The sequence below is a fragment of the Coregonus clupeaformis genome, chromosome 18, assembly GCF_020615455.1.
Source record: "Coregonus clupeaformis isolate EN_2021a chromosome 18, ASM2061545v1, whole genome shotgun sequence".
NCBI lineage: Eukaryota > Metazoa > Chordata > Actinopteri > Salmoniformes > Salmonidae > Coregonus > Coregonus clupeaformis.
The window spans coordinates 2,760,530-2,776,518 of NC_059209.1; the positions used below are offsets into that span (position 1 = coordinate 2,760,530).

The window sequence follows — 15,989 nt, forward strand, 5'->3', positions numbered from 1 at the left end:
TAAACACTGCAATTAGATTATCAAGAATTAAAGCTTTCTGTCCATATAAGACATGTCTATGTCCCGGAAAGTTAGTCACATATCGCATATTGAGCAGCAACCGTCCCGGTATAGGGACACCGATCCCGTAGAGGTTAACATAAACACGTTTAGTATCTCCGGCTTCCACGCATAGCCCAAAAGCCACTAATGTGGACCTTTGGAACATCTACATTTTCAAAAGTCGAATAAATCCATTTAATATAGCCTACACCATCACAATACATTATTTATTTTAGGTCTAAAGAAACATGATATGAAGAAAATGTAGCCTATTTCAGAAGAACAGAATAGCATACTCTGAGTTCTACTTATGTTAGGCCCTGATCTGGCTATGCCATATATGGCTATGGGCTACACTAGTTCATTTAACAGACAAGATTTGCTTAGAATTCTATGGCATTATTTTATAGTATGAAGAATACAATTGTAACATACTGTAGCTGAATAAAATAGAAAGGATATTTTCACCCAATGATTTCCGAGGGAGTGCACACATTATTGTGTTGCGCGATTAACAAAGAAACAGGTATTATTCATTTAGAGTTATTTATGCAACTTTAGTTGTGATACAAACATTAGGCTATTCTAAGGCTGCATGATGTGACAAATGATTATTTGAAAAAAGTCACATGAAAGGCATGAGCTCTGCTCTGTTTCTTGCGCAGGCTGCACAGACTTCATCAGTCTCTCATTCAAAATTTGACAAGCACTTGATAATATTATCACCGGTCAGACTATTCTCAATTTAATCTGGTCTTAACATATAGCCTAATAATATTGAGTACTTTTTTATTTAGAATGGCCCACAAAAAAAACTTAATCTGTAGCCTGCAGTCGAATAGCGAATGGAGGTTACGTGCGGTTAAGTTTTTAATATGCCAAGTAGGCTACACCGTTTGTAAAGCAGATGAATGTGCTTAATTTTAAGAATTAAGCAATAAATATAGCAGCACGAGAAAGCTGGGAACCTCTTTTAAATAGTGGCCAGTCAATACTCTGTTTTCACACCTGATTGAGCAATGGCTGGGCTTATAAGAACACGTTTCACTAGGCTCTGTAGGCTATATGCTCTCCAACCGTGTTCCAGGGGTCCTATACCTATAGGCTACGTTTGGAGTTATTTGGCCACTTTAGTTGTGATACAAACCTTATCAAAACATATAGGCCTATGGGCTAGGCTACATGAGGTGCGCGACTATGATTTGAATGTGCTGTTTCTTGCCTTAGACTGCACACGCTGGGCAGCATTCACAAGTGACAATATTATCACCCATCAGACTATTCTCTGTTTAATTAGCTTTGATTTAGAATGGCCCACTATCGTGCACCAGTCGGAACGGGCAGGGTAAAAAAAGAAGTCATCCGTATGCACTTGAATAGCGAATGGAGGACGTTTTTCCCGCGGTTCATTTTCATGCTAGCCAGGTAGGCTCCGATTGTAAAGCGAAGCAATGTGCTTAATATTAGGAAAATTGAGAAATAAATATAGTAGGCCTAGCCTACAGAAAGCTGATGGGATCCTCCTCTTTTTAATAAAGGCTATCAAAACTCTGTTTTCTCACGCATCAACCAGCTATGAGGAGCTGGCTCTTGCTGCACAACAGGTGTTCCTATTCCGCTCACTCAAAGCCAGGGCTCTCATGAAGTGTTTGATTTGATTTTCGATTGCATTCGATTTCAGAGTGATTAAGGGGACAATAGAGCACTGAGTATCAGGCCATTAGCGACTAGCACGTTTTGTAGGCTACTAATGACCATCAGACCACGGTGTGGTGGTAATACGGTCACCGTAACAGCCCTACTCATTTAGATTGCAATTATAACCTTACATAGAATATACTGTGCCTTCAGAAAGTATTCACACTCCTTGACTATTCCACATTTTGTTGTGTTACAGCCTGAATTTCAAATTGATTAAATTGAGAATGTGTGTCAGTGGCCTACACACAATATCCCATAATGTCAAAGTGGAATTATGATTTTCGAAATAAAAATACAAAATAAAAGCTGAAATGTCTTGATTCAGTAAGTACTCAACCCCTTCATTATTGGAAGCCTAAATAAGTTAAGGGGTGAAAATGTACTTAACTCACATCATAAGTTGCATGGACTCACTCTGTGTGCAATAATAGTGTTAAAAATGATTTTCGAATGACTACCTCATCTCTGTACCCCACACATACAATTATCTGTAAGGTCCAATCGGTTGAGCAGTGAATTTCAAACAGATTCAACCACAAAGATCAGGGAGGTTTTCCAATTCCTTGCAAAGGGCATCTATTGGTAGATGGATAAAACATTTTTAAAAACTCTACTTCCGGGCCGCCTTCATCTTCTGTACGCCGCTGCCATTTTGTGGTAGGCCCAGCCTACATCTTCAGCTTCGTGGGCGCTGATCTGGAGCATCATGAAAATTATCAAGTACCAGGACATCTTTGCGAAAAACCTGGTTGCCTCTGCCAGGAGGATGAAACTTGGCCGCAAGTGGGTCTTCCAGCAAAACAACAACCCCAAGCACACATCAAAATCCACAAATAAATGGTTAATTGACCACAAAATCAACATTTTGCAATGGCCATCTCAGACTCCGGATTTGAATCCCATTGAAACATGTGGTTTGAATTGAATGGGGCCGTCCATAAGTGCAGATGAAGGATATCAAGGATGTGGAAATGTTCTGTATGGAGGAATGGTCTAAGACCCCTCCCAATGTGTTCTCAGTGCCATTATCCTCGCAAGGTGAGGTATTGAAAGGTATTTAAAACAGGGGTGTCAATAATCTTGACCCTATCTTTTTGAAAAGAAAAATAAAGATTCCTTGTTAATCCCTGGTAAATTAATTAGATTTTGTTTAAGTGTTTTGCACTGTGAGAGTCCACAGCTTTCCTTCTTTGTCCTTATGCTGTATGGCCTGTAGCCATGCCATCTTCCTCTCTGCTTAGAAAGGCAATACATACCTAAAAACAAAGACCTCCCAGCTAGCACATGAGAAGTTCTGAGAACCATGTTTCTTAGAGCTTGATGAAAGTGTGGTTGTCCTATGGCTATTTGTCCTATGGCTATACAACCTTCCACAACTTTCTGGGAATGGTGCAGGATAGTTGCTTGGCTTTGGAACATTCTCAGCACATTTAAGGAACTTCAAAATGTTATTTTCTTGGTATTTTAGTACTTCAGCATAACGTGTCCTTGAAGTTCCATGATAGTTCTATTTAAAGTCATGTTCTCAAATTGTTCCAAGAACGCTAAGAAACAATGTTCTTCTGTGGGAATTTCAGTACTTCAGCATAATGTTCCCTACAGGTTTCCTCGTGGTTCTATTTAAAGTAATGTTCTCAAATTGTTCAGAGGACGTTAAGAAAAACTTCAATAAAAACCACACAAAAACGTTTGTAAAGTTCAGAGAATGTTATTTAAAAATACATTCCGTTCTCAGCATCAACAAAACTCTCTATCCTCCATTTCAGTGGTACTCAAAGTTGGGGTCGCGGGGGAACTGCAATTGGGTCGCCAGAAAAAGAAACAAAATATTAAGAGTACAGATTATTGTATGGGACAATATACCATTTTCTTTGAGAAAGATCATTAAAAAAATACAATTTTATTGAGTACATTTTTTCACAGTTTTTTTCCCCCATTTTGATAAGAGATAGAGAAAATTAAAGGAATTGAAGGTTATTTGTTGATGTAAATCTAACTTTTAAGGTTGTGTCATTAGATTTGGGGTGGGGTCGCGAGGAATTATTGCAAAATAAATGTGATCCCCAGAAATTCTGGTGAAAAAAACAGGGTCCCTGCTGAAATAGTTTGAATACCACTGCTCTATCTTATTTAAGTGTGTTCAGGTGTTTTGGCTGCACCCACTAATTGGCCACACCTGATCTTAATGACTGCTTGTTTTCTTTTAAATGGGGTCCGTTTAAATAGACTAAAATGAACAGCTTTGAATGCGTAAAAAACATGGCATGCTAGCTCCATCCTGGTGGTGCAGTGGACTAATTCCATGGATTGAGAACAGAAGATTATAGATTCATATCTCATTGCTGCCGAATCATAAAAAGAAAAATGTGTTTGCATTAAATGAATTACCATGTGTCATATCTGGGTTTGGAGTTCAAAAAAAGTTAGCAAAAAATAAGCTAGCAGTGTTATTGAAACATTCATTGAAAGTTAATTAAAAACATAAAAATGACCTATAATTTTTAAAGAGTAATTTTGATGAAGAAAAACAAAAGAATCATAGAAAAATCAGATGTTTTAGGCTTAGTTATAATGAAACGTGTCAACTCTGGTCTTCATTTTGACATTTCGTCGCAAAAGTGATATATTTTGGTCTATTAGTAGTAAATCTAGCTCTTTTTGTGATGTAGAAGGTGCCTCTACTTCATCTCAGATGTGCTGGGTGGTACCACCTAGGGTTGATTGGCGGGAACCCGGTTACCAAGATTTACCACTCTCTTTTCCCGGGATAAACCAGTAAATTCTAATAAATTATTTATATCAACAGCATGGCGTGAATTGGAAGCGTTAAATTATATGCAATGTCTAAATATGGCTTCAATCATCAACGCTGATGGTGGGGACAGACAGCCCATCTCAGTATGGAGTGCAGTTCACAATGCATGTAGACTTCTCACCACGGTACGTTTTTTTCTTTTGACAGGTAGGCCTACATTTGCTGCAGCATAAACTATGCTACAGTAATAGTAATATAAGGACCGAATGCTCGTCTAATTTACACATCTCCATCTGGCTTCCGGGGTCACCAATTTTTTTTTATTGTAAGGACATTTGTCTTAATTGCAGAGTTTTAAAACAGCCCATCACTCAATTATCGTTGCTTTAAATCAGAGCATGTGCGAGCAGGCTTTCTTTCCCTCCATCAATTCCATTCAAATTGCATCCAAAAGAGATAATCCTGTTCAAGATTGATATATATATACAGTGGGGGGAAAAAGCATTTAGTCAGCCACCAATTGTGCAAGTTCTCCCACTTAAAAAGATGAGGCCTGTAATTTTCATCATAGGTACACGTCAACTATGACAGACAAATTGAGAAAAAAAATCCAGAAAGTCACATTGTAGGATTTTTAATGAATTTATTTGCAAATTATGGTGGAAAATAAGTATTTGGTCACCTACAAACAAGCAAGATTTCTGGCTCTCACAGACCTGTAACTTCTTCTTTAAGAGGCTCCTCTGTCCTCCACTCGTTACCTGTATTAATGGCACCTGTTTGAACTTGTTATCAGTTTAAAATACACCTGTCCACAACCTCAAACAGTCACACTCCAAACTCCACTATGGCCAAGACCAAAGAGCTGTCAAAGGACACCAGAAACAAAATTGTAGACCTGCACCAGGCTGGGAAGACTGAATCTGCAATAGGTAATCAGCTTGGTTTGAAGAAATCAACTGTGGGAGCAATTATTAGGAAATGGAAGACATACAAGACCACTGATAATCTCCCTCGATCTGGGGCTCCACGCAAGATCTCACCCCGTGGGTTCAAAATGATCACAAGAACAGTGAGCAAAAATCCCAGAACCACACGGGGGGACCTAGTGAATGACCTGCAGAGAGCTGGGACCAAAGTAACAAAGCCTACCATCAGTAACACACTACGCCGCCAGGGACTCAAATCCTGCAGTGCCAGACGTGTCCCCCTGCTTAAGCCAGTACATGTCCAGGCCCGTCTGAAGTTTGCTAGAGTGCATGTGTTGATCCAGAAGCGGATTGGGAGAATGTCATATGATCAGATGAAACCAAAATATAACTTTTTGGTAAAAACTCAACTCGTCGTGTTTGGAGGACAAAGAACAAAGAATGCTGAGTTGCATCCAAAGAACACCATACCTACTGTGAAGCATGGGGGTGGAAACATCATGCTTTGGGGCTGTTTTTCTGCAAAGGGACCAGGACGATTGATCCGTGTAAAGGAAAGAATGAATGGGGCCATGTATCGTGAGATTTTGAGTGAAAACCTCCTTCCATCAGCAAGGGCATTGAAGATGAAACGTGGCTGGGTCTTTCAGCATGACAATGATCCCAAACACACCGCCCGGGCAACGAAGGAGTGGCTTCGTAAGAAGCATTTCAAGGTCCTGGAGTGGCCTAGCCAGTCTCCAGATCTCAACCCCATAGAAAATCTTTGGAGGGAGTTGAAAGTCTGTGTTAACCAGCGACAGCCCCAAAACATCACTGCTCTAGAGGAGATCTGCATGGAGGAATGGGCCAAAATACCAGCAACAGTGTGTGAAAACCTTGTGAAGACTTACAGAAAACGTTTGACCTGTGTCATTGCCAACAAAGGGTATATAACAAAGTATTGAGAAACTTTTGTTATTGACCAAATACTTATTTTCCACCATAATTTGCAAATAAATTCATTAAAAATCCTACAATGTGATTTTCTGGATTTTTTTTTCTCATTTTGTCTGTCATAGTTGACGTGTACCTATGATGAAAATTACAGGCCTCTCTCATCTTTTTAAGTGGGAGAACTTGCACAATTGGTGGCTGACTAAATACTTTTTTTTCCCCCACTGTATATACAGTGAGGAAAAAAGTTTTTGATCCCCTGCTGATTTTGTACGTTTTCCCATTGACAAAGACATGATCAGTCTATAATTTTAATGGTAGGTTTATTTGAACAGTGAGAGACAGAATAACAACAAAAAAATCCAGAAAAACCCATGTCAAAAATGTTATAAATTGATTTTCATTTTAATGAGGGAAATAAGTATTTGACCCCCTCTCAATTTGAAAGATTTCTGGCTCCCAGGTGTCTTTTATACAGGTAACGAGCTGAGATTAGGAGCACACTCTTAAAGGGAGTGCTCCTAATCTCAGTTTGTTACCTGTATAAAAGACATCTGTCCACAGAAGCAATCAATCAATCAGATTCCAAACTCTCCACCATGGCCAAGACCAAAGAGCTCTCCAAGGATGTCAGGGACAAGATTGTAGACCTACACAAGGCTGGAATGGGCTACAAGACCATCGCCAAGCAGCTTGGTGAGAAGGTGACAACAGTTGGTGCGATTATTCGCAAATGGAAGAAACACAAAAGAACTGTCAATCTCCCTCGGCATGGGGCTCCATGCAAGATCTCACCTCGTGGAGTTGCAATGATCATGAAAACGGTGAGGAATCAGCCCAGAACTACACAGGAGGATCTTGTCAATGATCTCAAGGCAGCTGGGACCATAGTCACCAAGAAAACAATTGGTAACACACTACGCCGTGAAGGACTGAAATCCTGCAGCGCCCGCAAGGTCCCCCTGCTCAAGAAAGCACATATACATGCCCATCTGAAGTTTGCCAATGAACATCTGAATGATTCAGAGGAGAACTGGGTGAAAGTGTTGTGGTCAGATGAGACCAAAATCGAGCTCTTTGGCATCAACTCAACTCGCCGTGTTTGGAGGAGGAGGAATGCTGCCTATGACCCCAAGAACACCATCCCCACCGTCAAACATGGAGGTGGAAACATTATGCTTTGGGGGTGTTTTTCTGCTAAGGGGACAGGACAACTTCACCGCATCAAAGGGACGATGGATGGGGCCATGTACCGTTAAATCTTGGGTGAGAACCTCCTTCCCTCAGCCAGGGCAATGAAAATGGGTCGTGGATGGGTATTCCAGCATGACAATGACCCAAAACACACGGCCAAGGCAACAAAGGAGTGGCTCAAGAAGAAGCACATTGAGGTCCTGGAGTGGCCTAGCCAGTCTCCAGACCTTAATCCCATAGAAAATCTGTGAAGGGAGCTGAAGTTTCGAGTTGCCAAACGTCAGCCTCGAAACCTTAATGACTTGGAGAAGATCTGCAAAGAGGAGTGGGACAAAATCCCTCCTGAGATGTGTGCAAACCTGGATGCCAACTACAAGAAACGTCTGACCTCTGTGATTGCCAACAAGGGTTTTGCCACCAAGTACTAAGTCATGTTTTGTAGAGGGGTCAAATACTTATTTCCCTCATTAAAATGCAAATCAATTTCTAACATTCTTGACATGCATTTTTCTGGATTTTATTGTTGTTATTCTGTCTCTCACTGTTCAAATAAACCTACCATTAAAATTATAGACTGATCATGTCTTTGTCAGTGGGCAAACGTACAAAATCAGCAGGGGATCAAATACTCTTTTCCCCTCACTGTATATATATATATACACACACACAGATGTCCTAGCCTACATCTTTCAGGTAATACATTCAATGTAGTATTAGCCTTATATGTAGCTAATGAATGATGGGTTATGCATAATAACCTAACTTTTTGCCTCTGTCTCTTCCGCAATACACACGCACCTGTGTTCCGCTGGCCTCTCTCCTTAAAAAACGCTCCTTAGCTCTTGGAGTCCCATGCAGGAAAAACTAGACTAGAATAGCTTGCTGGCCATTGTTTTTAGCATTTCTTATACCAACAGACTATTCGAAGAGGGACGCAAGCTCGTTTGCTGAATGTTAATTAGCCTACTGCAGCCAATAGAACTCACAGGTAGTTTGAAAGCAGAGCTAATGCGTGATGGTGGTAGGCTATAGCAGTTATTTATTTAGACCTATAACCATTCAATCTTTGTGGAGAGAAGTGAAAGCTATCTGCATCTATTCTAGTCCTACATTATTCTAGCATGTCATTAGAACAATGAAGATTAGGACAAAACTTATTTCATTTAACAGTAACACTTTACTTGACACCCAGTGTCATAAAACATTATGACACGGTCATAACCTGTCATAATATGGTCATAACACTTTCATTGTGCATATAGTTAGACCTGTTGTGACATACAGTACCAGTCAAAAGTTTGGACACACCTACTCATTCAAGGGTTTTTATTTTTTTTAAATGTCTACATTGTAGAATAATAGAGAAGACATCAAAACTATGAAATAACACATATGGAATCATGTAGTAACCAAAAATGTTAAACAAATCAAAATATATTTTAATGTTTGAGATTCTTCAAATAGCCACCCTTTGCCTTGATGATAGCTTTGCACACACTTGGCATTCTCTCAACCAGCTTCACCTGGAATGCTTTTCCAACAGCCTTGAAGGAGTTCCCACATATACTGAGCACTTGTTGGCCGCTTTTCCTTCACTCTGCGGTCCAATTCATCCCAAACCATCTCAATTGGGTTGAGGACGGATGATTGTGGAGGCCAGGTCATCTGATGCAGCACTCCATCACTCTCCTTCTTGGTCAAATAGCCTTTACACAGCCTGTTGGGTCATTGTCCTGTTGGAAAACAAATGATAGTCCCACTAAGCCCAAACCAGATGGGATGGCGTATTGTTGCAGAATGCTGTGGTAGCCATGCTGGTTAATGTGCCTTGAATTCTAAATAAATCACAGACAGTGTCAGCAGCAAAGAACCCCCACACCATCACACCTACCTCCTCCTCCATGCTTTACGGTGGGAACCACACATGCGGAGATCATCCTTTCACCTACTCTGCATCTCACAAAGACATGGCGGTTGCTTTCTTGACTAGACTGCTGACGATACACAAAATTCAAAAGGCAGTAAGGGACATTTCCTCATAAGACCAAATTCAACGTTTCATACATATCTATGTGGTTTTACAAAGAAAAAAAACCTTGTTGGCTATGAGGGTACGTTAATATTCGTAGCTACATCCAATGTAACAAGAAATAGATGACAAAGGTGGTCATGTCAAGAATTTATTCTCAATCACTATGAATGCATGGTGGCTTAGTCTGCTAAAACAGTTGTCTCGTAGTTCAATGGTTGTGAATTCTAATCCCACATGGTGGGGGATGTATTTTTTTCTTCAAATCCTTTATTTACAATATTCATCCCGTGCCCACACCCAATTCTGAAAAGTGAAAGCATACCTGTGAGAGTGGTCACCCTGGTAGTAGATGTAGGTTTTTATACAATACCCAAGACCTACCGATTGGCTCATTCATCCCCCTCCTCTCCCCTGTAACTATTCCCCTGGTTGTTGCTGTAAATGAGAATGTGTTCTCAGTCAACTTACCTCGTAAAATAAGGGTTAAACATCAATCTAAATAAAATACCAATCTGTGAGTTAATTAGATCATCAGAAAAAGAGCTACTGTGTAAATACTGCAATGCGGGTTGGATTGTATTGAGCCCCTAATCTTAATTTTCAAGGTGATGATTGCACTTTTCTTCCCAACACAATACTGCAAAACAATGCGAGTCCATTTCTACAACAAAAAATGTGCGCTATAGGATTTCAACTTAAACCACAAGTGGCTAAATATGTCAGGAATTTGGCACCTTATCACTGTGAGCTAACTGTCCAGAGCTGTACATTCTAGTGACGCACAATTTTATTATCAGGGCGTGCCGGTGGACTTCTGGTAAGTACGCTTTAGTGAGGAAGTGTTGGGATCAGCTACAACTACGTTTACCCACCCCCAAAATGAATATTTAATGAGCAGTTCCCCCCACCCACATCTTCTCACCTGAATGCATATATATATTTTTTTTTAATAGGTTGGGCAAAGACTGAAATTGGGGTGGAGAGTTACCCTTTAATGAAACCTCCAAGGAAAACTTTCAAGCAACCAGAGTAAAACGTTCTCAGAACATCCCTGCAACCTAAAAATAAACAACATTTTCACATCCGTTCTCAGAACGTTTTACAAAACGTCAGTTTTACTGGTCAGGAAACGTATGGCTTCGTTCCCAGAACCAATGGGAAACCAAAAGTGTACGCTTCCAAGGAACCAAATGTGCTACCTGGGTTTGGTGTATTCTTCTGGTGTTACTGCAGAATGGAACACAGCAACCCCTGGGCATTTTGGTTTATTTGTCCTGTCTGCTTCACTAGCAAGAAGGCTCTGTGTTCTGGCGGTGACAACGTTAGCTATATCTAGTTAGCTATCTATTTCTATCTATCTGTCTGTCTATATCTATCGATCTATCTCTCGATCTATATATCTATCTACGTGTCTATCAATTTGTAATTTTCTGTTGACAGCATGGGAAAACATTGTGACGGAGTAAAATGTGACGATGTGTTTGTGTCAAGTAGCATTTTACTGGTTGCAGAACAATTGTCTTAACTATAATGCAGATGATTGATGGTGATGACAGTTAACTATTTTAATAATGACACCTCAAACTCATGAAAATAACAAAAACAGAGAATGTCGAAAGTGGCCAAGAGTAAGCAGAAATGTTCCATACTCACAAAAATATGATTTCTCTCAAATTTTGTGCACAAATTTGTTTACATCCCTGTTAGTGAGCATTTATCCTTTGCCAAGATAATCCATCCACCTGATATCTGTGGCATATCAAGAAGCTGATTAAACAGCTCTAAAATGTGCAGTTTTGTCACACAACACAATACCACAGATGTCAAGTTTTGAGGGGGCGTGCAATTGGCATGCTGACTGCAGGAATGTCCACCAGAGCTGTTCCTCTACCATAAGCCGCCTCCAACTTCGTTTTAGAGCATTTAGCAGTATGTCCAATCGGCCTCACAACTGCAGACCACTTGTCACCACAACAGTCTATGACCTCCACATCCGGCTTCTTCACCTGCGGGATCATCTGAGACCAGCCACCCGGACAGCTGATGAAACTGTGGGTTTGAACAACCAAAGAATTTCTGCATAAACTGTCAGAAACCGTCTCAGGGAAGCTCATCCGCGTGCACGTCATCCTCCCAAGGGTCTTGACCTGACTGCAGTTTGGTATTGTAACCGACTTCAGTGGGCAAATGCTCACCTTTGATGGCCACTGGCACGCTGGAGAAGTGTGCTCTTCACGGATGAATCCCAGTTTCAACTGTACCGAGCAGATTGCAGACGTATGGCGTCGTGTGGGCGAGCGTTTTGCTGATGTCAACGCCCAATGGTGGCGGTATGGGCAGGCATAAGCTACGGACAACGAACACAACTGCATTCCACCGATGGCAATTTGAATGCACAGAGACACCGTGACAAGATCCTGAGGTCCATTGTCGTGTCATTCATCCACCGTCATCACCTCATGTTTCAGCATGATAATACACAGCCCCATGTCGCAAGGATCTGTACACAATTCCTGGAAGCTGAAAATGTCCCAGTTCTTCCATGGCCTGCATACTCAAGACATGTCACCCATTGAGAATGTTTGGGATGCTCTGGATCAACGTGTACGACAGCATGTTCCAGTTCTTGCCAATATCCAGCAACATCGCACAGCCTTTGAAGAGGTATACTCTTCAAAGGCTGTGGTCCTCTGTAGCTCAGCTGGTAGAGCACGGCGCTTGTAACGCCAAGGTAGTGGGTTCGATCCCCGGGACCACCCATACACAAAAAAAAAATTATGCACGCATGACTGTAAGTCGCTTTGGATAAAAGCGTCTGCTAAATGGCATATCATATTATTATTATTTATATTAAGAGGGGTGGGACAACATTTCACAGGCCACAATCAACAGCCTGATCAACTCTATGTGAAGGAGATGTCGTGCTGCATCTGCATGAGGCAAATGGTGGTCACACTGATTAATGACTGGTTTTCTGATCCCAGCCCTACTTTTTTTTTTACTAACATATGCAGATCTGTATTCCCAGTGATGTGAAATCCATAAATTAGGGCCTAATGAATTTATTTAAATTGACTGATTTCCTTATATGAACTGTAACTCAGTAAAATCTTTGAAATTGTTGTATGCTGCGTTTATATTTCTGTTCAGTGTAGATAATGATCATGAGCCGCACTCACCTCAATTTAGCTAACATTTCCCAGCCTTATTGTAACCAAATGGAGATGCAGTGAAAACTAAAATCTGACATTGATTGATTTATTGAGACAAATCCCCATGGTTGTGTCTCAGAGCAGTGCGATCGCGCTTTCCCAATCAAATCGGTGCTGAAATTATTATCTTGTTGACCACACACGGCTATTGGTTTAGCTACATTTATTATAACGAATGGATGACTGTACATTTCAGTAAGCAACAATTTGATACATGCCTTCAATTGCATTAGCCTCTTACTGCAATATTTTCGTCATTCAGTGATATTTATTCCCACAGTAATTCTTTATGGATCCATCAAATTTTGGTTAAGAAAACGTGCATGCATAGTGGTGAGCTTTGCGAAGTGATGTACAAAGTGACATCAAAGTTTAGAACTACCACAAGGATGGCAACAGCTTAGTAATGGGCGCTGACTAGCAACCATCATTACAAAGTATAAAATCTCATGAACACAAATTGCTTACGCTGGACTTAGCTACGACTAGTCTTATTTTGGGTTGGTGCAACAGGTCTAGATTCTGATCACAAAGTCGGACACAGCTACGCCCGACCTAGCATTTAAGACCAACTTTTTTTTGGACCCAACTGGTCTAATTGGCCCCTGCTCCCTGTAGTTTCTTTCTGGATTAATATCAATAATCAAAATATCAAACCACTTTATTCATGAGGAATTTATTGTTTTGGGCAATTGATACCAAGAGCTATATAACAAGAGATCCTTTGTAGAATTGACTTAATCAAAAAAGGTGTAACCGAAATAAAACTAAAATCAGGGAAAGGATGAGAATGAAACTGAAAACAATACAAAAACAAATACCCAGCCCTTCACAGTAGGCCACAATAATAATTAAACAAAAATCCATGAGCGTCTCCTTGCTTTGTCTGTCCCCCCAAACAGGAGTATTAATAATATTAATATCAACATTGATAAAAAAAAATTACAGGTTAAAAAGAGGCCAGCATCGCCTACAGTGGTGCGTGGCAGCTTTGTGTATGTAAGTGTGTGTATGTGTGTGTGAGGGAGAGAGAGACACCAGAGGTTGTGGTGGTAGTAGTAGAGAGCTTTCAGAAAGGTCAGAACGTCTTATGCAGATAGGTCGCTGTTGTCAAAGCGCTCCTGGTCATATACCTCGGCAATGACCTTGCGACCTCCAAACCAGCGATTATTGAGTGCCTGGATGGCCTTGTTCATCTCCGCCGCCATGGAGAACTCCACAAAGATCTTGACAATTACCTCTGCATCATCCTCCTCGCCCTGCTTTTCCTGGTAGATGATGACACGGTTGACCGCGCCAAACTTGCCGCACTCCTCAGTCACCTCACCCTCCAGGTCATCGTCGATGTCCTCTGGGCCTACCATGTTCCGCAGCACCATCACCGTCGACTGGGCACATAGTAGAAAAAGTATTATTATTGTGCAATGTATTATTAAAACACAAATATGTGTGCTACCAGTGACTTTCTTGATCAGAGAAAACACTGACGGTACAGTTAGTTGCCCACACGTTGTGACTATTATGTTGTGGAAACGTTTTAGTGAATGCAACTTTAGCAGCAGTGTTACTATTGCCTTTGTGGCTCAACTGCGTACTTACAACCCCAACCAGGGCTCCAGACTGTGACCATTTAGTCACATTTTGCAGCACTTTTACTTGGCTGTGCGAGTTCAAGTTTTAATTGGACACAATGGTGCGAGCTGCACATTCTACTTGTCAAAACTTTGGCCGGCTAAAACCATGATTTGGTCAAATACTAAAGTCTATTATCCTCATGTAGGGCTGACGATTGGCCAATAGGGCTTTTGGTCGACCAAGATTTTTTTTTTTGTCGAGCAGTCGCATATATATATATATTTTATATGGCACACGAGACACCTGTCTGATTCACGCCTGTCTCAGTGAACTAATCCATTTGCGGAGGCCGCCGGGATGGCACACCAGTATTCCCAGTAGTATATTTGCCGTTAATTCCCATAATTTCTAATCTACAATATTTGTTTGGTTATGGTAATTTCTGTTAAGGCATTCAATATGTTATTATTACAGTCTTTTACCGTTCTCATTGTCGGGAGCCATGCATCCTCCTAAACACGACCCTGCCAAGCCACACTGCTTCTTGACACACTGCTCGCTTAACCCGGAAGCCAGCCGCACCAATGTGTCGGAGGAAACACCGTACAACTGGCGACCGTGTCAGCGTGCATGCACCTGGCCCACCACAGGAGTCGCTAGAGCGCGATGGGACAAGGACATCCTGGTCAGCCAAACCCTCCCCTAACCCGGACAACGCTGGGCCAACTGTGCGTCGCCTTATGGGTCTCCCAGTTGCGGCTGCAGTGCCTTAGACCGCTGCGCCACTTGGGAGGCCACAATGACATTTTTTCTTCACCTCAAACAGCAAGTAAACAAAGTATTTTTACATACAGTGCATTCGGAAAGTCTTTTTCCACATTTTCTTACATTACAGCCTTATTTTAAAATTGATTAATCAAACTACACACAATAAACCATAATGACAAAGGGAAAACTGGGTTTTATAAATTTTTGCAAATGTACTCAAAATAAAAAACTGAAATACCTTATTTAGATAAGTATTCAGACCCTTTGCTATGAGACTCGAAACGGTTTACCTCAGGTGCATCCTCTTTCCATTGATCATCCTTGAGCTGTTTCTATAACTTGATTGGAGTCCACCTGTGGTAAATTCAATTGATTGGACATGATTTGGAAAGGCACACACCTGTCCATATAAGGTCCCACAGTTGACAGTGCATGTCACAGCAAAAACCAAGCCATGGGGTCGAAGGAATTGTCCGTAGAGCTCCGAGACAGGATTGTGTCGAGGCACAGATCTGGGCAAGGGTACCAAAACACTTCTGCAGTTGCCTCCATCGTTCTTAAATGGAAGAAGTTTGGAACAACCAAGACTCTTCTTAGAGCTGGCCGCCCAGCCAAACTGAGCAATCAGGGGAGAAGGGCCTTGGTCAGGGAGGTGACCAAGAACCCGATGGTCACTCTGACAGTGCTCTAGAGTTCCTCTATGGAGATGGGAGAACCTTCCAGAAGGACAACCATCTCTGCAGCACTCCACCAATCAGGTCTTTATGGTAGAGTGGCCAGATGGAAGCAACTCCTCAGTAAAAGGCACAAGACAGCCCGCTTGGAGTTTGCCAAAAGGCACCTAA

The 15,989-nt window shown here is 41.3% G+C and overlaps 1 protein-coding gene across 2 annotated transcripts in view; it reads right to left on the bottom strand.

Annotated features, from left to right (window-relative positions):
• Positions 1-12,947: 12,947 nt before the first annotated feature.
• The window catches only part of puf60a (poly-U binding splicing factor a), a 74,686-nt gene continuing 71,644 nt past the window's right edge, over positions 12,948-15,989 (bottom strand). For both annotated transcript variants that reach the window (XM_041870740.2, XM_041870741.2), the window contains one exon: positions 12,948-14,189. In XM_041870740.2, the coding sequence (XP_041726674.1) occupies positions 13,890-14,189 (300 nt within the window). In that variant the 3' untranslated portion in view covers positions 12,948-13,889. The remainder of the gene's footprint in view (positions 14,190-15,989) is intronic.